Source organism: Heptranchias perlo, chromosome 27 (genome assembly GCF_035084215.1).
Source record: "Heptranchias perlo isolate sHepPer1 chromosome 27, sHepPer1.hap1, whole genome shotgun sequence".
Taxonomy (NCBI): Eukaryota; Metazoa; Chordata; class Chondrichthyes; order Hexanchiformes; family Hexanchidae; genus Heptranchias; species Heptranchias perlo.
In genome coordinates, this window is record NC_090351.1 from 33843164 (window position 1) to 33867575 (window position 24412).

A 24412-nucleotide genomic window follows, 5' to 3' on the forward strand; every position below is an offset into this window, starting at 1 on the left:
GCATTAAATCATAAAGATGATATGGGGCTGAATCTACTTGGTTAGAGTTAAAGAAGAAGAAGAAAACGGTTCCTTATTAGGAGAGTAATATCGACCAAACAGTGGGCGTCCTCTCCCAGTGAGGAACAGTTTCACTGACAGAGCCTCGTTAAACAATATTTCATCGGCTGTACTTTAAATAACGAAAACAGTTGCAAATTTGTGACATTTTCTATTTGAGGGATTATTACCACTGCAGTCTTCAGTGTATATTGGCCTTCAGACTACATTATAAAAGTCACTTTTTTACGGATTAAAACTGGTTGCCTTTGCATTTTGATTGTTGCTTTTGCAGCTTTTAAAAAAATGAAATGGAACCTTTATTTTCCACTCACAATTAAGAATGCATTTTCGTCTGGCAAATAATACAGTGAAAAAGAGATACAAGACTATATGCAAATGTACTTCTGCTGAGTATTTTGTGCCTTTACATTTCTCCAAATATTTAAACATCTCTGCTGTTTAAACCATACACGAGACTTAAACTAACACTGATTATCTGAATATCCAGCTCTGGCGGTCACTCACCGGGCAGGGAACAAATGAGAAGAATCAGAATCCGCATTGTTTTATTCACAAAGAAGAGATCAGCACTTGTCGTCAGTCACCCAGCTCTTCGTTCTCATATCTAAATAAATATCTTCATGATGCGAGGAATTTAAATGAGGAAGAAAGTAGCAGGAAGCCAGATCGTGAAACCGCAGGAAGCCAGCCGATGAAATGTTACCCCTGAGAACTTGAAATATTGTCAGTTATATTTAACAAACAAAACTAAACTAATTTTCATCAATGAATAGAAAATTGTGAAAACAGGAATGTGAAAATGTTAACAGGAATGGAGAATGGCGACCCAAGCAAAGTATTTATGCTGAATTGTGAGGTGACATCCAGAACACAAGTGAGAAAAAAACCTCAGACAAGTGTTGAGATTGGCAGGAAGATTCAATCCCCTCTCCTTCCCACAGTGTACTGTGTATGGAAACTAGTTTCACAGATAAAACAGTTAATGCTGTGCTTATTAACAGCATGAAGAATGTCTGGCCACATAGTCGGAAATCCCTTAAAGTCACATGTTAAGTGTCAGAATCATACCAACAACAACAACAACTTGCATTTATATAGCACCTTTAACACAATAAAATGTTTCACGGTGCTTCACAGGAGCGATTGTCATGCAAAATTTGGCACCAAGACACATAAGTCGATATTAGGACATGTGACTAAAAGCTTGGTCAAAGAGGTAGGTTTTAAGGAGCATCTTAAAGGAGGAGAGAGAGATAGAGAGGGGGAGAGGTTTAGGGAGGGAATTCCAGAGCTTAGGGCCAATGCAGCTGAGGGTACGGCCAGCAATGGTGGAGCGATTAAAATGGGGGATGCGCTAGAGTCAAGAATTGGAGGAGCGCAGAGATGGTGGTGGTGAGGTAGAGCTGGGTGTGATCAGCGTACATGTGGAATCTGACGATGTGTTTTCAGATGATGTCACCGAGGGGCAGCATGTAGATGAGAAATAGGTGGGTCCAAGGATAGATCCTTGTGGGACTCCAGAGGTAACATCGGGCACACTACCCATGATTTCCTGTTTGTTAACGTTAATGGATGGTGACATGGACTCTGGGACATTTCCAGCCACCATGTTCTTTCACATGGGTGTCGGGTTGTGGTACATTGTCCTAGTGTGCAGCACCACACAGTAATGCACACAGTTCCACATCCACTGTTCGGGGTGAATTTTAACCTCAGGAACGGGTGGTTTGGGCGTGGTTGGGAAGGTAACAATTGTAAAAATGTAAAGCCCGACCCCAACCTGCCCACTTCCGGTTATAACGGAGGCGGTTCGAGGGGTGGGCGACCAACCCGTTCTCAGGAGACGGGTCGGTCAGTGAAAGCTTTTAAGGAGGCTGCGGGCGTCCATTTTGAAAGATTTTTTATTTTCAACTCCTGGGGGCCGGGATTACCGGGCCTTCTGCTTCAGGCCACGTGAGAGGAGGCAAGAAGGCCTGGATCAGCAGTGAAGTGCTTTTATTGCATTGCTTGTGGGCCAGGAGGAGCAGGACTGCTTCCCCCAACAAGCTCACCTGCCGCGATCGCACACATGCGGTCTCTGACACCCCCCCCAACTATCACCGAACCCCTCCCCCATGATCTCCGACACCCACCCCCCGAATGCCGCCCCCACCACGATTTCGAACCCCCCAATATCTGACCACCCATGCCTGAGCCCCTGATGAACCTCCCAATGATCACAGACTCTAATGAGCCCCCCTGATGACCGACCCCCACCAATGGCCGAGCCTCTGATGACCCTGACCCCGAACCCCCTGATGACATCGATGAGCAACTACCCCCGCCGGCCCCCATTTAATACTTTTGTGCTGGCATCTGCTACCCCGCTGCTCCCCTGTCCGACTGATAGCCAGCTTGTCAATCCAGCTGGACTGTCGGGCAGAAAACCTGCAGAAAAAGAATGAAATACTTCCTTTCGTCAAAATCGTAAGGACGTCTGGGAAACCCGGACTTCTAGGTTTCCAGTCAGGATTTCTGACCCCCCTCCCATGACCTGGCTCCCTGGTAAAATTTTACTCCCTCGTCTCCAAAAGATAAGACTCTTCCCCATTGGCAGGGAAAGAAAATTAAAAGCAATTGTATCCTTGAACATTTTTAAGTCGCTCTTTGGATACAAAGGGCCCGAATTTAGCAGGCCTGCGGGTTCCCAGCGGGTGGTCCTCCGGGAGCGTGGTCAACACGCTCGGTGAAATTAGTGGGTTGCCCGCGCGATCGTAGCAGGCAACCCACTAATAGGAATCAATTACCTGCTCCTCCGGGGTCCACGGCGCTGGCCTGCGCGTCGGTCGGGCTGCGCATGCGCAGTACGATCTGTCAGCTGGAGGCTCTCTAGTTAAAGGGGCAGTCCTCCACTGACAGATGCTGCAACCAATGGGACAAATTGCAGCATGGAGCAGCCCAGGGGGAAGGCTGCTCCCAGTTTAATGATGCCTCACCCCAGCTATCATCAGATGGGGTGAGGAGGAGGGGGAGGACACAGATCTTCCCCCCGGCGGGCGGGAGGAAGCGGCCTGCCTCTGCCACCAAGAAGGCCTGGCTCGAGGTGGCAGAGGGGGTCACCTGCGCCACCAACATATCGCCCACCTGCATACAGTGCAGGAGGCGCTGCAATGACCGCAGTAGGTCAGCCGCAGTGAGAACACGAAGTCTTTCCCCAACACTCCGTCTGCCACAACACTGCCCCCACCCCACATCTCCTTCGGCACCGCCAACACTATTCTGTCACATCACCCTTCATACCCACTCACACCCCATCCTCATCTTACCTCCACCTACTCACCTCGCCAGTACTCACCCTGCCACTAACACGCAACCCACTCCTCATACAATCTCATTGCTCCATCCCATACTCACCGTCTCGTGCATCTCCCTCACGGCCAGCCTCACTCAACCTGCCACCACCTGTGCTGCAGCCACAGGGCATGCATCACATATGTGCAGTCGGCAGCGTAAGGCAAACGTCTCGTCAGCATGAAGGGGGTGCACAAGGGTGTCTGAGGGTTTGTCATGGGTGTTACCCATATTGAATTTCAGAGCAACAAACAGCACACATTATATTGACACCACCACTGCCATGTCTCCGCGAATCCTGTCCGTTGTGACCAATAATGCCCGCTCCTGGGTATCACTATGAGGACCCACCACTGATGCCACCCATCGTGTTACTACAGAGTAGGTGCAGGTGTATTTGCAGGGCTCGTCCGCGCAGACGACTGAGAGACATCGGCGGTGTAGCCGGCTGCACCCTGGAAGGATGAGGAGGAGAAGGTGTGGAGGGCAGTGGTGACTTTGCCAGCGACAGGTAAGCAGTTGGTGCTGGGGCCAGCCAGGAGCAGCTCGGCATGAAAGAGGCTGCAGATCTCCACGACTACATGTCGAGCGAGTCTGCGCCTCCCTGTGCACTGCTGCTCGGAGAGGTCCGGGGAGCTGCGCCTCGGTCTGTGGACCCTGTGGCGAGGGTAGTGCCCTCTGCGACGCGTCTCTCTCTGCGGTAGCCCTCCCTCCTGCTGTGCAGGTGGGCGTGCAACAACACCGTGTTGGGGGGATCCACGTCCCTGCGGCGGACGGCGTGGACTGCGAGGCTGCTGGGGCTGGTCATGCTCTTCGTCCTCCGAGGGTCTCCACACACCACCCAACTGGCAGGTGTTGGTCTGAGGGGTTGTGCAGGGTAGGTGTGTGGTTCCTCGGACTGGGGCTGCGGTTTCGTGTCGGTCTGTCCTCTGGCTTGGCGGGGGGTGGTGGAGGGCAGGGCTTGCCCTATGTGACGCGGTGGCCTCCTGCGTGGGTGAGGGCTCTCCCCCGTGGAGCGCACCTTGGCACCTGCCACAGGCTGCTGGCTGCAACACGCCTGGTTGGAGGGAGACTGTTTCCCCCAGTGTGGGAAACTCACTGCCTTGAACCTAAAATCCCACACTTCCTCTTTTGACAGCTGCTTCAGCTCATTAACTGACCACAACGAGCAAGGTAAGTACTCTCAAGTGGAACCCCGCTGGCTTTAATTGCCTGCGGGATTCCCACCAGCGGGGCTTGCGCGCGCAGCCCCGCACGTCAGCGCGGTACCCGGAAGTGGCCGGGATTTCGTCGCGATCCGGTCACGTGACCGGAGATCGGGATTTTCGGGGCCACCCCGCTGTGAACCCGCCGGAAACACGCTCCTAAAATCGAGCCCAAAGTGTCTTCGGGAGACTGGGATCAGCTGGGTGGCTGCTGTAGATTCCACTGAAGCTGGCACATGCTCCATTGGTGGCTGAAATGAAGAAAAAGCTTCCCCGATGTTGCTGCAGATGAGAACTGTAAACTCAAGTGTCACAGTTGTCAGTTGATCCACATCCTCGGACCCTGACCTCAGAGCCTGCATGTCGGTGTGATGTTCCTCAAACATCCTGCTTTTCAGGAAAGTATCCATGAGTTCGGGCTCTCAGGACTCCAAAGGCAAAGGCAGCCTTCTCATCGGCCTCCACATGGACGGTGGCACATTGTTACCTACTTCTCACACCTCCAGCCCCCTTGTGCTCTGTGAATCACCACACCCTCACAAAACACTATCTAATTTTCCTCGGGTGAATGTACCTGAGCTGGTGCCTGGGATTTAAGAAGAAGGTGACAATGGTGATGAGTTGAAAGGTGTTGGGACAGAGGAACAAGGGCCATAAGGTGTCTGCAGGAAATCATGGGTTGGCTTCATCACCATCCTGGTCTACTGGTGGGCCAAGGAGACAGAGAAAGCAGTGGACGCTTGTTGGCGTGTGACACATCATAGAGATGCCAGGGCAATGGTGTTATGTTGGCAATGTGCCCAGACCTCCACATCTCCCATGGCACGAGGAGAGTGATTCCCCATGAGTTCCATGGCCTCCTCCTCGTAGGACAAGTGTTCTAAAGTTAAGGATGGCACCCCCGCTGGGCATTGTGCACTGCTTTCTCCTGCAAGAGGATGGAATAAATTAGGGGAAGGCCAGCAGCAGAGAGATGTGTGCCAAGTGTCTGAACCAGTTTGTGGGAGTTAAGAAGCAAGTGGGAGTTAAGGGAGTTGGGCAGGAGGTCTCTGCAGGGACTCATGGGTGTGCTTGAGTCTGGCTTCATCTCCTTTCCGCCCCCTGCCATGGCAGAGTTGAAGTAAGAGCTGGAGCCTGTTAGTGTTGACAAAGGGTTTTTAGGATTGTGCATGCAAGTAATTCCCTTTCGGGGAGATGGGTCGCCATAATGTTAGATCCCAAGCTGGGAGCCCCTTAACCAGAGTGCATTGTGAAGGGTTAGTTGTGTTGCTGCTACTTTTAGATGGTGAAGAGTGTGCTGATGCCAGGGATATAAAGGGAGTGTGGCCAGTGTATTACTTGCTGGCCCTGGTCAGGTCATTAAAGTTCTTTGGCTCTTGGGTGAGAGTTTTTAGTCACTGCGAGTGCCATTTCCCTTCGGCTGGCACAGGTGATATTTCTGGCACAACTCCCCTGCTTTTCTTCAAATAATACCATGGGTCTCATATCCTCGGCAGACTGGACCATGGCTTAAAAACCAATCCGAGAGGCAGCACCTCTGACAGTGCAGCACTCGCTCAGTACAGCATTAAAGTGTCAGGCTACATTATGTGCTCAAATCTCTGGAGTGGAGCCTGAGCTCACAACCTTCTGACTCAGAGGTGAGAGTGCTGCCACTGAGCCAAGGCTGAAGCTCGTCTCTGGACTGAGATTCCCCTCAGACCCGGCCGTATTTCCAGCACTTGGTTATTTTACACAGGGGAGGTCGACTCATTGGTCACCATCTGTCAGGAAGCACATCTTCACACAAAGACTGGTGGAAATCTGGAACTCTCTCCCCCAAAACGCTGTTGAGGCTGGGGGTCAGTTGAAAATTTCAAAACTGAGATTGATGAATTTTTGTTAGGTTCGGGCATTAAGGGATATGGAACCAAGGTGGGTAAATGGAGTTAAGATCAGCCCATGATCTAATTGAATGGCAGGGCAGGACGACTCCTGTTCCTATGTTCCGATGACTGACATTTCCCTCAGATCTAGCCGTATTTTCTGCACTGGGTTCTTATACATATGGGAGGCCAACTCCTTGGTCTCCACCTGATGGTCTGCGATTGATACCTTGCAGGCGTTTGGATCTTGCTGCGCAGGGAAATAGGTGGCCAGCAAGCTGTCTGATTCAAAAATATTTTCGTTTTCTTTAAAGCCTTCAAATTTTATTCGGGGCGCCTGTGCATGGCGGCACTCTGAGAGTTTTGTTGGCCCAGGGCCCCCTCCGCCGATACCTGAACGTGACACACGTTATTTGTCTGTCAGCTGAAGAGATAAGGAGGGTAAAATTCGTCATGGGCATTAGTGCAAAATGGACACCAGCAAAACAGCAGCCCATTTTACACTCTGCACGATTTTCGTTTCCATCGTGGCCCAAGACGAATTTCACCTCGAATTTACACTGGAAATCTGTCTTATTTATTTGTGTACCTGATGGGTAAAAGTTTCATTGTTGACCCTGTAGCCCTCATCCCAAATTACTTTACCATAAGGTCATGTTTCAGTTCATTGGCAGCGTGTGCCTGAATCATAACAGGCATGAAATGCATGGAGGAAGTAGTGAATTTTTGAATCTTCTCCTGATCGATAATAAGTTTTTGGAAACTGAAAAATGATGAGAGAATTCTGAAGAAATGCTGTAAATTTATTTTAAGTCTCTGCATTATTTTTGTCAGTGCCCAGCTAAGTAAATGTCTTGTCATGTACACCTGCATTCAGACCTGTTGTTCTGTTTCTTCTTCTCTCCCCTTAACCCTTCCTTTTCCCAGTTAAAATGCAAACTTGTCCCATTGATGTAATGAGACAGTTAGAGGAGCGGTAAAGGTGAGTTTTCTCACTTATAATTTACTCCTCATATCAATAGTTTTCATAACATTGAATGTCAGATGTCACAGATTTATTAAGTCTACACCTGCATTTAAACATACACTTAACAGCAGTACTTACGACAAGAACCTTAAGAGTTAAGTCGGAGGACTCAAACGCGTTACAATTCCAACCTCAGTATGTTGGTTGCAGATCATAATCGAGTCCCGAGTATCTGTTCCAACACCTACTTTTTACACCTTTTTCTTACCCCCTCTACGAGACAGTCCACACGTTACTGTATTACCAAATACAAGTCCATATAAGGTGAATATTAATGATCTGCTTCCTTTGTTCCTTATCAATAATTTTAGCTTTTATCCAGTTATTTTTCCATAGATTGGTACAATTCCCCAACCTTTTTATCTTATCAAAGCTTCACTCTTGTTGCTAATCCATCAAGTGAAACTACTAATTTTAAATCTGGACCATGCCATACCAATCTCTTGCTTCTAAAAAGGATGATGTGTTTGCAGATATTTCCTTCTGCAGCAACTGATTAAAGTTCTCTGGAGTAAGCACTGGAATGTTTTTAATTAGGTTTATTCTCGAAACTGACCATTGCTTTAAGGTCAGTCTTAATTCAACAGTTCATTGGTCACTGCATCTAAATTGACTTACACTTCCTCACTCAACAGGCAAGAGCTAAAGGTTACTATTACTACAATATAAAGAGAAATCAGTAACAGCATAACATTGGCAGATTTCAGGACAATCTGATTAACATAAATTAATGAGGCCCCCCGCCTGCTTTAGTGAGGCAACTCATCCACATGCAGAATCTTGCAGGTTCAAATCTGAAATGGCACGAATAGGTCGGGACCTGAGGGGGAGGTTTCTAACGACCTATCCGCTCGGTTAAAGTCAACCCCTCCGTTTTTTATAAAACACACTCAATATTAATTTTAACCCAATAAAGCTTTTGAAATTTATCCTCTTCTTCCTCAAAATTATTTGAAGAAAAATGACTGAGCCGAAATGCTCGATGATTAAGAGAAATATTCCATTTGTACAGCTGACTGAATTGTCCTATTGCATCCTATGAAATTAGCTACACTATAACTACACTGCATCATATGACTACACTTCGGCAAATCCTTTACAAATGCAGACATATAATATGAAAAATTGACACAAAAAGTGTGACAAAAATTTTACAAAAGGAAGCCAGGTTGTGCAGACAGAAAGTGGCCACAGACATAAATTTTTAATACGATCGAGATAGATCGAAAGATAGCCACCAATTCGAAGCACGCAGCCATCATTTTAGTTTTGATTTTTTTCTCCACTAATTTAATAGTCAAGTTCATTTAATGACCAATTCCATTTTTATTGTACATTTGGTAAAACGGGAAAGCTGGATGAACAATGAATATTTGATCAGGACACAAAATTCCATCAAGGTAGATGCAATCAGGAAATCTTCATCTTGCCACGTTGGCCGACCTGTGGTGATCTGATTCGTTGAGTAGCTGAAAGTGAAAATATTTAATGCATCAGATTCATTGATATTGAGAAGTGTGCGTTATTTTACATGTCAGTTCTGAACAGAATTCTATCTGAAACTGTTAACAAGTTGAGGAAAGGCCTGCGATAGACTGGAGCTGTGTTGAGATCACACTCCTCCCTCCCCCATCACCATTGCACGTGTGCTGGGAAAAGGTGTCAGTTGTGCCCCTTTTGCTGGAACACCATTTTCTCACATTCAACATGGGTTTTTCTGCAACCGTGACGGTGGACAGTTGACATCAGAAAACGGTTGACTTTATTAAATATATTTTAGATAGTCCAGTTGAGGTTCCCAGCAACAATAGAATTAGGTCTGTGTCTGAGCACCCTGGTGCTCGACTGGATAAACAAATCAGAATGGAATCTTTTCTTGACTGTATTAGTACAGCTTGGCTCAGTGGTAGCACTCTCATTTCAGATGTCAAAAGGTTGTGGGTTCAAGTCCCAGTCCAGGGACTTCAGCACATAATCTAGGCTGGCACTTCAGCACTGTGCTGAGGGAGTGCTCTATTGTCAGATGAAACGTTAATGGAGGGCCCCATCTGTTTGTTCAGGTGGACAGAAAAGATTCCATGACACTATTTGAAGAAGAGCAAAGGAGTTCTCCCAATATTCTGGCCAAAACAGATTAACCGGTCATTTATCTCATCTGCTGTGTTTGGGACCTTTCTGTGTGCAAATTGTCTGCCACTTTTGTCTCCATAACAACAGTAACACTTCAAAAGTAACTCATTGGATGTAAAGAGATTGGGACATCTTGAAGATATAAAAGAGTCTATATAAACGCAGGTTCTTTCTTTATTATATCTGTGACAAATATTTTTGAAAGAATTTTTGGAGTGTTTCATACAAAGTCCTTAATCCTTACCTTAGTTTTTCTCGTACACGTTGTGACCGAAACAGTACAAATCACCAGGAGAGCAAAGAGCACCCAGCGTAGCACACTCCACACAATGTAACTGAGCAAAAGGGGAGAAATACAAAATCATTCACAAGAAACGGGATTGCTTTGTGTCTGAAACATTTATCTCCTGTTTACACTGTAATCTTAGTATTTTGTATCAATGTAAAGCCGCAGAACCAAGGGACTTTAGCTGGGAAACTAAACTGTTGTTTGACTTATGGAGGAAAGTCAACTTTGTGATCATTAGATAAAGGCCAAATGAAGCAAAGTTCATTAACATGTCCACAATGTGCAGCTATAAAGGCACGGCACAATTTTATAATTGAGGACTTTATAAAAGTGACTGACCATCTGCCTGGGGCCATGTAACAGTGGTAATATGTCTCCTCAGGGATGATCACAATAACATCAACCTGCAACTGCTCATCTGCACCTTCTTTCAGGCAATTGCTGAGCAGCTGGAAACAGGCAGCCTTCCCGTTCTCTCAGTTTGGAAACAGTGTATAACATGGGCAAACTGAGAAGGTGAAAATGACGGAGAATGCAAATGCCACTCCAGAATAGTGGAAGGCAAACCAGCATTGCTGGGGTTTGGCAAGTACAACTCATCTCACGCCATGAGATTAGGTTAGCGGTAAAGTAATGAAGGTGAATAATGCAAACAGCACCACCTGAGGGGTGGCAAAATGGAGGTGCTTACTTCTTATTCTGATTCTCCACCAACAAAAATAGCACCTTTGTTCGGAAGCCAACACAACAGCATGATGTAAATCCAGCCACCATTTCCATTATGGTGAGTTATAGCCTGGATGAGTAAATGTTTGTGAACCCTTGTGCCAAATTTCTTAAAGAACATTTATTCTCTCAGATGGAAACAGTGCCAATCAAAACACCAGCAATGAGAACATTGTACCTTTTGCTGGCAGATGTGGAACCTGAAGATGTGGTTCGATTTTCAGTGGAATTGATATTTTTACTTGTGGAACATGGAGTTGTTGGTGACACTTTTGAATAAACTTCACATTCATATACAAGTCCTATTGAGGCAAGGGAATAAAGTTTAGATTCACCTGATTTTCACTTGTGGTCAACCTAGAGAACACTATTGTTAAAAGGAACCTCAGTACTTGAGTAAAATCCTGGTTGGTATATTGGATTTGGATGCTTTCATTTCTGTGTAATTTCCCCTCTCTGATAGCAAGGAGAGATGCTGCTAACACCTGGCAGCGGCCCATTTTTAGTGATATTTCAGTTATTTCCCCATATCCGAGTGTTTGCATTACAGAATTACTATTGGGACAGTTAAAGATCTCGGGTTGGTGGGTCTACAAACCAGATATTCCCTTTTTTGCCCCACGCAAACGTAAAGGAAAGTTAGAGCCAGGGAATGATCTCTGCCACCACCGGAAAGTGTATTCCTGGGCGCCTAGCAACCGCGATGCTGCCCTGGAGCGATGTCCTCAGTGGAATAGGAACATCAGCAGTGCATTGAGCTCATCGGGAAATATTAGACCAATAATTACTGTTGTCGATATTAGTAGACAAGCAGTTAAAATTCGTAAGGCATTCCTCGTTTAAAAGAATGTTTCATTCAGAACAGCAGATAAAGGAATGTCACACGCACACATTAAACAGTCGCCTGCTAATACTGACAACGGTCAATTCTAGCCTTTTGGGGTCAGTTTCCTGAGCTTGCCAAGTGATGGGAAACCTCAGCCACCGGGAGTGGATATCGCATATCAGGGACAGGCTCGCAAACAGATGCAATAGACATTAGTTTTAAAAATTCAGTTCCCATATTGTTTGTTTAAAGTAACACTTACCAATGCTGCTGATTCGAGCCACATAACTGCAGTTTTTCTCTGATCTGTTCCAGACTGACACATCAACCATTTCACTGGATTTTCCTCCATTATTATTTGAGGCTCTGCAGTAATATTGATGATGAACTTGGGTGAAGGAAGAACATTGTAGATCCAGTTTATCAGATTCAGAGATCGTTAAATCTTTAGACGTGGCCTTTTTATACCATGTGTACTGAATGGGAAGGGACCCTTGGACAGACTCACAGGAGACTGACACTGAGCCCCCAAAACATGAGGCACTTGATGGTGATAAAAATCGAAGTACAGGAACAGACACAGATTCTGTGGGAAAGAAACAAACATTCAGACACTGACTGACTCTGCTTCTTGCACTGGATCCAAACTATCCCTGATCTTTAATGGGATGAGAGAGATTAAATAGCCTTCAAAAGCACCTGAAAGAAGAGGAACAATTGTGCAAGTTTTTGCTTTTTTTGAAAAACAGCAGCATAATTGATCCAGATGGAAATAATCTTCTCATCATTTTTGCTTTGATGAAACCCATCATGAATTTGCCAGGTTGGAGCAGTCTATGGGGTAGAAATTGGGATGTGTTTTGTTCCAATTCCGGGCGTAAAATGGTGCAACGTATACCAATTGCTGGGCGTGAAGTCCTGTGCCCGATTTGCATTGGGGCATGCCCACTGCCCTATTGGTCGACTCTGTTTTTAGGCGTCCCTAGTGGTCGCCTGAAAGCAGCGTTGCATTAATTTAAATATGCAAATAAGGGTCCTGGGCATGTTTTAGGAACCTTCTGCAAAATTTTTGAGAAACTAGGCAGAGCATACACCGTGAATGTTCTGACGAGCTTACCCAGCTCTACAGTGGCCTAACCAGAGTTCCTTAAAGAGACCCGTGGAGATCACTGAAGAATCGCGACTGCGCTCGGTCCCCCAGCGTTTTCCACCGGTGTCCAAGCAGGACTTTCCTGAGGGCCGCTGGTGAATAGACAGCAGGCTCAAATTTGATCCCCAATGTTGGAAGTAGCCAGCAGCTCGCCTCTATTATCAAAATGAGGCCAATTTCAGATGAGCCTCAGGCCTCTGGCTTCTTGGGGCGCGCTTTCAGCCTGTCGCTTATTTTGGGTCCAGAAATGAGCCCAAAAGAATTTCCAACCCTATTGTTTTCAGGTGGGGGTTTGGTCGAATGTTGAATGCATTTCCAGGAATGGCCTGACCCAGGTCCAGTTTGTACCAGAACTCCCTCATATGGGAATTCTGCAACCAACATCGAAAAATCAAATGCTTTCCAATGTTCATTTTACTTCTGAGACAAAACCAGAATAAGCTTTCCTGTAACTCAGCCAGGCCCTGCCATTTTGGAACCTCACCAGCACATCTACATCTCCATGTCTCTCCATCCTGCGAGCAGCCTGAACTACCATGTCTAATATCAGAACATAGCAGGGCTCCAGATCAGGAGAGCAGTAATGATACTGGGGATGTGTCAATTTGAAAATCAGGGCTAACAATTTCTCTCAGTGGTAGGTTACCAGCCTCCAATGCTGTTTAATTGTTTGACACTCGAACATGAGCTAGTTGGAGAAAGTCCGAGAAACCACAGCAGAATATGAGTGCAAAAAACTGGAGATTTCTACACATGTTCTGTGGCTTTAGACAGGGAGAGTAATTATGATTGGTTTCAGCGAACTGCAGCTGAAAAGCAACCCTTTATCTCAGTTTTATTGGAGCAGCCAAAGCACAAAGGTGACCAGCTTGACACTTTCAATGAGAATTGTCAGGTCTTCAGTGCTGTTGCGGCCACACCCTGTTCTCAGAAACTGATTAGGACAAAATTTGCTTTGTGACTGGACAGTCTCTCTTTGAAATGTTACTGCTTGCCGACCTGTCCCTCAGCACTTCCCGACTCACCCACCCAGATCCATTGAAAAATCAATAGGAGGTGTAGAGGATGTAGAAGATTGTATTTAGTATTTGATCCTTCAGGAGGTTTGCTTAGGAGGAAGATAATGGGCCATAATTTGCTGTGGCAGAGCATCCAACGGTGTTTGCCGTTGGTTAGACTTGCCCTTGCTCGTTTAGGTTTCAAATTGTTTGCGGGTAAGTTACTGAAAGTGCGAGTTGATAACATCGCAGCGAGGGAAACAGGGCATCTGGGACCTGAGTGGACAGAGCAAGAAACCATGTATCTCCTTCACCAGTCAGATTCAAGGATTTTGAAATAATCAATGCAAGGATTGAGAAGGAAGTGTAAATGACAATGGATTGAATGTCCAATCAGGTACAGAAAGAGAAATAAAGAGAGGGAAAGAAGGATTGGATGAAGAGAGAAAGAAAAAGGAAATGTACATTTTTAAAATCTCCAACTACAATTAAAACCTGAAGGATTGAAACTCCACACTTGTAAGTTTTCAGTGCCAAAGAGGTTGCTTGGCAGTAAATAACACTTATCACGTTGTTAAAAGGGTACTCAGACTTGAAATGACTTGACTCAACTTACTGTGGAGAGTTTAATTTGTATCTACCGTGCAAATACAGCAACTTCATGCCGTTCAATGTATTTCAATGGTGCGGCAGACAGCAAGATGCCCTTTTTGTAAAGCTAAGGGCAGAACGGTGCAACTTGGACAGCAACTTTTGGATTTCTGTGTTAACCAGGCATCTGCCCCTCGCCTGAATTTGCTGCACCATTTGCGTGTAAATAATGGCGATCGCCATTAGTCTCACCGCTATTTTGACAGCAAAATCTGGCCCAACGTGACAACATGAATAAAGAGGCTTCTTTTACCATCAAGAGAGTGATCTAGCTTTTCAATTTTAAGTTTAGCTCGCTTGTAAAGTTGAACTGTATTGTGCTGAACTAAGTATCTGGTTGATTCTGTATGCCTCCCATCATATCACGAAACCTACAAAAATCTGTTACGCTCATGTGGATTGATTCCATTTTTAGTGTTTTCTAGGTATTTATCCCATTAATGACTACTTGCTTCTTACTGCTTTTGTTATTGTCTTTCTATCAGTTTAGCCTGAATGTAAACATCTGACAGTGTGAAATTTGATACAGTTCAGAGACAGGAAGATGTGTTGAGCATCCATGTGAGGTCTGGTGTAATACACTGCAGTTAAAGTAACTGTTGGTCCCATAATACGTGAAATTTTTGGTTGGATAGTTGGACAGGCCACGAATTGCGTGTGAGCAACACGAGTCGTGTTTCCAGACCTCTGCCCACTTCCTGGAAGACTCTGCACTGCTGCGGAGCCTCGGGAAATCAGTGCTGTATTTTTCTTCCCAGATGAAACATTGAACAGACGTTTTAGTCGTGTATAATAAAGTATATCACTGAGAAAAGTACCGTAAGATATTTGTAGCCATAAGTTAAACCTTGGATTGATGCCAGATCGTTCAATACCACAGCTGTACCATCCGCTATCTCCCAAGCGAAGATCCTTCATAGTAACAACGAATATTCCTTCTCTCTTGTTATCTGTGATTGACATTCTTCCTCGCTGTCCATCTTGCTCACTTGTTTTTACTAAAATTGAACAATCAACAGTCCAGCCATGACACCAATATTTCACATATGACCGGTACGTATGTTTGTCATAGTGACAGTCTATTGTGATCGCTCTTCCCACAACTCCATTTACATTTTTTTTTGCCCACAATGCACCTGAAACTGAGGAGACAACACTTCAGAAATTGAACAGGAAGTAACTGCTAAATACAAACAGATACATTTTAATAAGAACTTCCACTGTGTACAGAAGAATCTCTCCACTACGTCCATTAATACAGTTGAATTCCTTGTAGTTTGTGATGAAAGAAAGAACATTAATTTCGTGCCTTATCACATCCTCACGATGTCCTAAAGCACTTCCCAGCCAGTGAATTACTTTTGAAGTGTAGTCACTATCGTTAAACAAGAACAGCAACAACAGCTTGCATTTATATAGCACCTATAACATAGAAACACAAGCGAAGATATAATCAAAAGTAAATGGACATTGAGCTAAGTCAGGAGATATTAGGAGAGGTGTGTAACAGCTTGGTCAAAGAGGTGGGTTTTAAGGAGGGTCTTAAAGGAGGAGAGGTGGGGGATTTCATACAGGGAATTTCACAATGTAGCGCCAATGAAGGCAAACCCATTCCCACTAATGGTGGGGCAAATGTAGGGATCGAAGCACAAAAGATCACAGTCAGCGGAAGGGAGATCTCGTGAGGGAGTTGGTGAGTCGGGCTGAAGGAGGTTACTCAAATAGTGAGGGGCCATTTCATGAAGGAATTTAAACACAAGGATGAAAGTTTGAAGTTTTGAGAGACCGAAAGCCAATGTAGGTCAGCAAGGACAGGGGTGATAGATGAGCGGGACCTGATACGGGCAGCAGAATTTTGGATGCGTTGATGTTTATGGTGGGTGCAAGAGGGGAGGCAGGCCAGGAGAACATTGGAATAGTTCAATCTGGAGGCAACAAAGACATGGATGTGGGTTTCAGCAGCAGACGGGTGGAAGTAGGCAGACTTTGTAATGAACTTGATATCTGCAGGAAAAGTGCTCCAGATTGTCTGTAAGATCAATGAGCAAGACCTCGAGGGTATTAATCACAGGATTATTCCCAGTGCCACATGGTAATCAGTATAAGAATAGTAAGATAAGAGAAGTAATTTTGTGACTGGAGAGATGGTTCAGAAGAAAAGGGTTCATATTCCTGGCACCTTGGGACCAGGTGTGGAAGAGGAGCATCCTGTAGAGGACGGGAGGAGTTTACTTGAACAGCGCCAAGACCAATGGCCTTGCTGGGAGAGGAACTCATGCTGTGGGCAAAGAGTTTACTCCCAAATGGCAGGAGGGTGGTTAAAAATAAGCTGAAGAGGCACGAGGAAGAGGACGGAGGGCTGAGGATATAGGATAGATAAAAGAGGGAAATGGGGAGGGGAAAGAGAACAGATCAGAAAGAGGAAGGTTTGAAAAGAGGAAGATTGCCATAACAGAGGCGTGCTTCAGTTGAATGTTCAAAAAGTATTCTGCATAAAATTGGCAAGTTGAGGCACAAATATTTATGGGGAGGTTTGATATAATAGAATTAACAGACTCATGGCTTAGAGTCGGGTGAGACTGGGAGTTTAACATTGCTGGTTACAAAATAGATTAGTCCAAAATGGTGGCGGGGAGGCAGTATTAATCAGAAATTCCATTACAGCATTAAATCATAAAGATGATATGGGGCTGAATCTACTTGGTTAGAGTTAAAGAAGAAGAAGAAAACGGTTCCTTATTAGGAGAGTAATATCGACCAAACAGTGGGCGTCCTCTCCCAGTGAGGAACAGTTTCACTGACAGAGCTTCGTTAAACAATATTTCATCGGCTGTACTTTAAATAACGAAAACAGTTGCAAATTTGTGACATTTTCTATTTGAGGGATTATTACCACTGCAGTCTTCAGTGTATATTGGACTTCAGACTACATTATAAAAGTCACTTTTTTACGGATTAAAACTGGTTGCCTTTGCATTTTGATTGTTGCTTTTGCAGCTTTTAAAAAAATGAAATGGAACCTTTATTTTCCACTCACAATTAAGAATGCATTTTCGTCTGGCAAATAATACAGTGAAAAAGAGATACAAGACTATATGCAAATGTACTTCTGCTGAGTATTTTGTGCCTTTACATTTCTCCAAATATTTAAACATCTCTGCTGTTTAAACCATACACGAGACTTAAACTAATACTGATTATCTGAATATCCAGCTCTGGCGGTCACTCACCGGGCAGGGAACAAATGAGAAGAATCAGAATCCGCATTGTTTTATTCACAAAGAAGAGATCAGCACTTGTCGTCAGTCACCCAGCTCTTCGTTCTCATATCTAAATAAATATCTTCATGATGCGAGGAATTTAAATGAGGAAGAAAGTAGCAGGAAGCCAGATCGTGAAACCGCAGGAAGCCAGGCGATGAAATGTTACCCCTGAGAACTTGAAATATTGTCAGTTATATTTAACAAACAAAACTAAACTAATTTTCATCAATGAATAGAAAATTGTGAAAACAGGAATGTGAAAATGTTAACAGGAATGGAGAATGGCGACCCAAGCAAAGTATTTATGCTGAATTGTGAGGTGACATCCAGAACACAAGTGAGAAAAAAACCTCAGACAAGTGTTGAGATTGGCAGGAAGATTCAATCCCCTCTCCTTCCCACAGTTTACTGTGTATGGAAACTAGTTTCACAGATAAAACAGTTAATGCTGTGCTTATTAACAGCATGAAGAATGTCTGGCCACATAGTCGGAAATCCCGTAAAGTCACATGTTAAGTGTCAGAATCATATCAACAACAACAACAACTTGCATTTTTATAGCACCTTCAACACAATAAAATGTTTCACGGTGCTTCACAGGAGCGATTGTCATGCAAAATTTGGCACCAAGACACATAAGTCGATATTAGGACATGTGACTAAAAGCTTGGTCAAAGAGGTAGGTTTTAAGGAGCATCTTAAAGGAGGAGAGAGAGATAGAGAGGGGGAGAGGTTTAGGGAGGGAATTCCAGAGCTTAGGGCCAATGCAGCTGAGGGTACGGCCAGCAATGGTGGAGCGATTAAAATGGGGGATGCGCTAGAGTCAAGAATTGGAGGAGCGCAGAGATGGTGGTGGTGAGGTAGAGCTGGGTGTGATCAGCGTACATGTGGAATCTGACGATGTGTTTTCAGATGATGTCACCGAGGGGCAGCATGTAGATGAGAAATAGGTGGGTCCAAGGATAGATCCTTGTGGGACTCCAGAGGTAACATCGGGCACACTACCCATGATTTCCTGTTTGTTAACGTTAATGGATGGTGACATGGACTCTGGGACATTTCCAGCCACCATGTTCTTTTACATGGGTGTCGGGTTGTGATACATTGTCCTAGTGTGCAGCACCACACAGTAATGCATACAGTTCCACATCCACTGTTCGGGGTGAATTTTAACCTCAGGAACGGGTGGTTTGGGCGTGGTTGGGAAGGTAACAATTGTAAAAATGTAAAGCCTGACCCCAACCTGCCCACTTCCGGTTTTAACGGAGGCGGTTTGAGGGGTGGGCGACCAACCCGTTCTCAGGAGACGGGTCGGTCAGTGAAAGCTTTTAAGGAGGCTGCAGGCATCCATTTTGAAAGATTTTTTATTTTTAACTCCTGGGGGCCGGGATTACCGGGCCTTCTGCTTCAGGCCACGTGAGCAGAGGCGAGAAGGCCTGGAGCAGCAGTGAAGTGCTTTTATTGCATTGCTTGTGGGCCAGGAGGAGCAGGACTGCTTCCCCCAGGCCCAACAAGCTCACCTGCCGCGATCGCACACATGCGGTCTCCGACACCTCCCACCCCGATCTACGACACCCCTACGATCTCCCACCTCCCCAACTATCTCTGACACCCCCATGAGTGCCTGTACTCCCCCCATGATTTCCAAACCCCAACATCCGACCACCCATGACTGAGCCCCTGATGAGCCTCCCAGTGATCACAGACTCTGATGAGTCTCCCCAAGGACCAACACCCCACCGATGACCGACCCTCTGATGACCCCGACCCCGAACCTTCTGATGACCCCCGATGACCGACCCTCCCCCACCATCTAAGACTTATCTGCTGAGATCTGCTCCCCTACTGTTCCCCTGTCCGACTGATAGCCAGCTTGTCAATCTGGCTGGACTGTCGGGCAGAAAACCGACAGATAAAGAATGAAATACTTCCTTACGTCAAAATCATCAGGACATCCGGGAAACCCGGACTTCTGGGTTTCCGGTCAGGATTTCTGACCCCCCTCCCACTACCTGGCTCCCCGTTAAAATTTATCCCCTCATCTCCAAAAGATAAGATTCTTCCCCATTGGCAGGGAAAGTAAATTAAAAGCGATTGTATCCTTGAACATTTTTAAGTCGCTCTTTGGATACAAAGTGTCTTCGGGAGACTGGGATCAGCTGGGTGGCTGCTGTAGATTCCACTGAAGCTGGCACATGCTCCATTGATGGCTGAAATGAAGAAAAAGCTTCCCCGATGTTGCTGCAGATGAGAACTGTAAACTCAAGAGTCACAGTTGTCAGTTGATCCACATCCTCGGACCCTGACCATAGAGCCTGCATGTCGGTGTGATGTTCCTCAAACATCCTGCTATTCAGGAAAGTATCCATGAGTTCGGGCTCTCAGGACTCCAAAGGCAAAGGCAGCCTTCTCATCGGCCTCCACATGGACGGTGGCACATTGTTACCTACTTCTCACACCTCCAGCCCGCTTGTGCTCTGTGAATCACCACACCCTCACAAAACACTATCTAATTTTCCTCGGGTGAATGTACCTGAGCTGGTGCCTGGGATTTAAGAAGAAGGTGACAATGGTGATGAGTTGAAAGGTGTTGGGACAGAGGAACAAGGGCCATAAGGTGTCTGCAGGAAATCATGGGTTGGCTTCATCACCATCCTGGTCTACTGGTGGGCCAAGGAGACAGAGAAAGCAGTGGACGCTTGTTGGCGTGTGACACATCATAGAGATGCCAGGGCAATGGTGTTATGTTGGCAATGTGCCCAGATCTCCACATCTCCCATGGCACGAGGAGAGTGATTCCCCATGAGTTCCATGGCCTCCTCCTCGTAGGACAAGTGTTCTAAAGTTAAGGATGGCACCCCCGCTGGGCATTGTGCACTGCTTTCTCCTGCAAGAGGATGGAATAAATTAGGGGAAGGCTAGCAGCTGAGAGATGTGTGCCAAGTGTCTGAACCAGTTTGTGGGAGTTAAGAAGCAAGTGGGAGTTAAGGGAGTTGGGCAGGAGGTCTCTGCAGGGACTCATGGGTGTGCTTGAGTCTGGCTTCATCTCCTTTCCGCCCCCTGCCATGGCAGAGTTGAAGTAAGAGCTGGAGCCTGTTAGTGTTGACAAAGGGTTTTTAGGATTGTGCATGCAAGTAATTCCCTTTCGGGGAGATGGGTCGCCATAATGTTAGATCCCAAGCTGGGAGCCCCTTAACCAGAGTGCATTGTGAAGGGTTAGTTGTGTTGCTGCTACTTTTAGATGGTGAAGAGTGTGCTGATGCCAGGGATGTAAAGGGAGTGTGGCCAGTGTATTACTTGCTGGCCCTGGTCAGGTCATTAAAGTTCTTTGGCTCTTGGGTGAGAGTTTTTAGTCACTGCGAGTGCCATTTCCCTTCGGCTGGCACAGGTGATATTTCTGGCACAACTCCCCTGCTTTTCTTCAAATAATACCATGGGTCTCATATCCTCGGCAGACTGGACCATGGCTTAAAAACCAATCCGAGAGGCAGCACCTCTGACAGTGCAGCACTCGCTCAGTACAGCATTAAAGTGTCAGGCTACATTATGTGCTCAAATCTCTGGAGTGGAGCCTGAACTCACAACCTTCTGACTCAGAGGTGAGAGTGCTGCCACTGAGCCAAGGCTGAAGCTCGTCTCTGGACCGAGATTGCCCTCAGACCCGGCCGTATTTCCAGCACTTGGTTATTTTACACAGGGGAGGTCGACTCATTGGTCACCATCTGTCAGGAAGCACATCTTCACACAAAGACTGGTGGAAATCTGGAACTCTCTCCCCCAAAACGCTGTTGAGGCTGGGGGTCAGTTGAAAATTTCAAAACTGAGATTGATGAATTTTTGTTAGGTTCGGGCATTAAGGGATATGGAACCAAGGTGGGTAAATGGAGTTAAGATCAGCCCATGATCTAATTGAATGGCAGGGCAGGACGACTCCTGTTCCTATGTTCCGATGACTGACATTTCCCTCAGATCTAGCCGTATTTTCTGCACTGGGTTCTTATACATATGGGAGGCCAACTCCTTGGTCTCCACCTGATGGTCTGCGATTGATACCTTGCAGGCGTTTGGATCTTGCTGCGCAGGGAAATAGGTGGCCAGCAAGCTGTCTGATTCAAAAATATTTTCGTTTTCTTTAAAGCCTTCAAATTTTATTCGGGGCGCCTGTGCATGGCGGCACCCTGAGAGTTTTGTTGGCCCAGGGCCCCCTCCGCCGATACCTGAACGTGACACACGTTATTTGTCTGTCAGCTGAAGAGATAAGGAGGGTAAAATTCGTCATGGGCATTAGTGCAAAATGGACACCAGCAAAACAGCAGCCCATTTTACACTCCGCACGATTTTCGTTTCCATCGTGGCCCAAGACGAATTTCACCTCGAATTTACACTGGAAATCTGTCTTATTTATTTGTGTACCTGATGGGTAAAAGTTTCACTGTTGACCCTGTAGCCCTCATCCCAGATTACTTTACCATAAGGTCATGTTTCAGTTCATTGGCAGCGTGTGCCTGAATCATAACAGGCATGAAATGCATGGAGGAAGTAGTGAATTTTTGAATCTTCTCCTGATCGATAATAAGTTTTTGGAAACTGAAAAATGATGAGAGAATTCTGAAGAAATGCTGTAAATTTATTTTAAGTGTCTGCATTATTTTTGTCAGTGCCCAGCTCAGTAAATGTCTTGTCATGCACACCTGCATTCAGACCTGTTGTTCTGTTTCTTCTTCTCTCCCCTTAACCCTTCCTTTTCCAAGTTAAAATGCAATCTTGTCCCATTGATGTAATGAGACAGTTAGAGGAGCGGTAAAGGTGAGTGTTCTCACTTATAATTTACTCCTCAAATCAATAGTTTTCATAACATTGAATGTCAGATGTCACAGATTTATTAAGTCTACACCTGCATTTAAACATACACTTAACAGCAGTACTTACGACAAGAACCTTACGAGTTAAGTCGGTGGACTCAAACGCGTTACAATTCCAACCTCAGTATGTTGGTTGCAGATCATAATCGAGTCCCAAGTATCTGTTCCAACACCTACTTTTTACACCTTTTTCTTACCCCCTCTACGAGACAGTCCACACGTTACAGTATTACCAAATACAAGTCCATATAAGGTGAATATTAATGATCTGCTTCCTTTGTTCCTTATCAATAATTTTAGCTTTTATCCAGTTATTTTTCCATAGATTGGTACAATTCCCCAACCTTTTTATCTTATCAAAGCTTCACTCTTGTTGCTATTCTATCAAGTGAAACTACTAATTTTAAATCTGGACCATGCCATACCAATCTCTTGCTTCTAAAAAGGATGATGTGTTCGCAGATATTTCCTTCTGCAGCAACTGATTAAAGTTCTCTGGAGTAAGCACTGGAATGTTTTTAATTAGGTTGATTGTCTAAACTGACCATTGCTTTAAGGTCAGTCTTAATTCAACAGTTCAGTGGTTACTGCATCTAAGTTGACTTACACTTCCTCACTCAACAGGCTAAAGGTTACTATTACTACAATATAAAGAGAAATCAGTAGCAGTATAACATTAGCAGATTTCAGGACAATCTGATTAACACAAATTAATGAGGCCCCCTGCCTGTTTAGGTCGGCACTTCATCCACATGCAGAATCTTGCAGGTTCAAATCTGCAATGGCACGAATAGGTCGGGACCTGAACGGGTAGGTTTTTAACAACCGACCCACTTGGTTAAAATCAACCGCTCCTTTTTTTATAAAACACACTCAATATTAATTTTACCCAATAAAGCTTTTGAAATTTATCCTCTTCTTCCTCAAAATTATTTGAAGAAAAATGACTGAGCTGAAATGCTCGATGCTTTAGAGAAATATTCTATTTGTACAGCTGACTGAATTGTCCTTTTGCATCCTATGAAATTAGCTACACTATAACTACACTGCATCATATGACTACACTTCGGCAAATCCTTTACAAATGCAGACAGAGGAATATATAATCTGAAAAATTGACACAAAAAGTGTGACAAAAATGTATCAACAGGAAATCAGGTTGTGCAGACAGAAAGTGGCCACAGACATAAATTTTTAACACGATGTAGATAGATAGAAAAATAGCCACCAATTCGAAGCACGCAGCCATCATTTTAGTTTTGATTTTTTTCTCCACTAATTTAATAGTCAAGTTCATTTAATGACCAATTCCATTTTTTATGTACATTTGGTGAAAAGGGAAAGCTGGATGAACAATGAATATTTGATCAGGACACAAAATTCCATCAAGGTAGATGCAATCAGGAAATCTTCATCCTGCCACGTTGGCCGACCTGTGGTGATCTGATTCGTTGAGGAGCTGAAAGTGAAAATATTTAATGCATCAGATTCATTGATATTGAGAAGTTTGCGTTATTTTACATGTCAGTTCTGAACAGAATTCTATCTGAAACTGTTAACAAGTTGAGGAAAGGCCTGCGATAGACTGGAGCTGTGTTGAGATCACACTCCTCCCTCCCCCATCACCATTGCACGTGTGCTGGGAAAAGGTGTCAGTTGTGCCCCTTTTGCTGTGACACCATTTTCTCACATTCAACATGGGTTTTTCTGCAACCGTGACGGTGGACAGTTGACATCAGAAAACGGTTGACTTTATTAAATATATTTTAGATAGTCCAGTTGAGGTTCCCAGCAACAATAGAATTAGGTCTGTGTCTGAGCACCCTGGTGCTCGACTGGATAAACAAATCAGAATGGAATCTTTTCTTGACTGTATTAGTACAGCTTGGCTCAGTGGTAGCACTCTCATTTCAGATGTCAAAAGGTTGTGGGTTCAAGTCCCAGTCCAGGGACTTCAGCACATAATCTAGGCTGGCACTTCAGCACTGTGCTGAGGGAGTGCTCTATTGTCAGATGAAACATTAATG

The 24412-nt window shown here is 45.1% G+C and overlaps 1 protein-coding gene across 1 annotated transcript in view; it reads right to left on the reverse strand.

Annotated features, from left to right (window-relative positions):
• The window catches only part of LOC137344655 (polymeric immunoglobulin receptor-like), a gene marked incomplete at its 5' end in the record, with an annotated part of 40484 nt that overhangs the window by 8130 nt on the left and 7942 nt on the right, over window positions 1-24412 (reverse strand). Inside the window, 2 exons of the mRNA XM_068007779.1 lie at window positions 11724-12047; window positions 15079-15402. Coding sequence (XP_067863880.1) covers window positions 11724-12047; window positions 15079-15402 — 648 coding nt within the window. The remainder of the gene's footprint in view (window positions 1-11723; window positions 12048-15078; window positions 15403-24412) is intronic.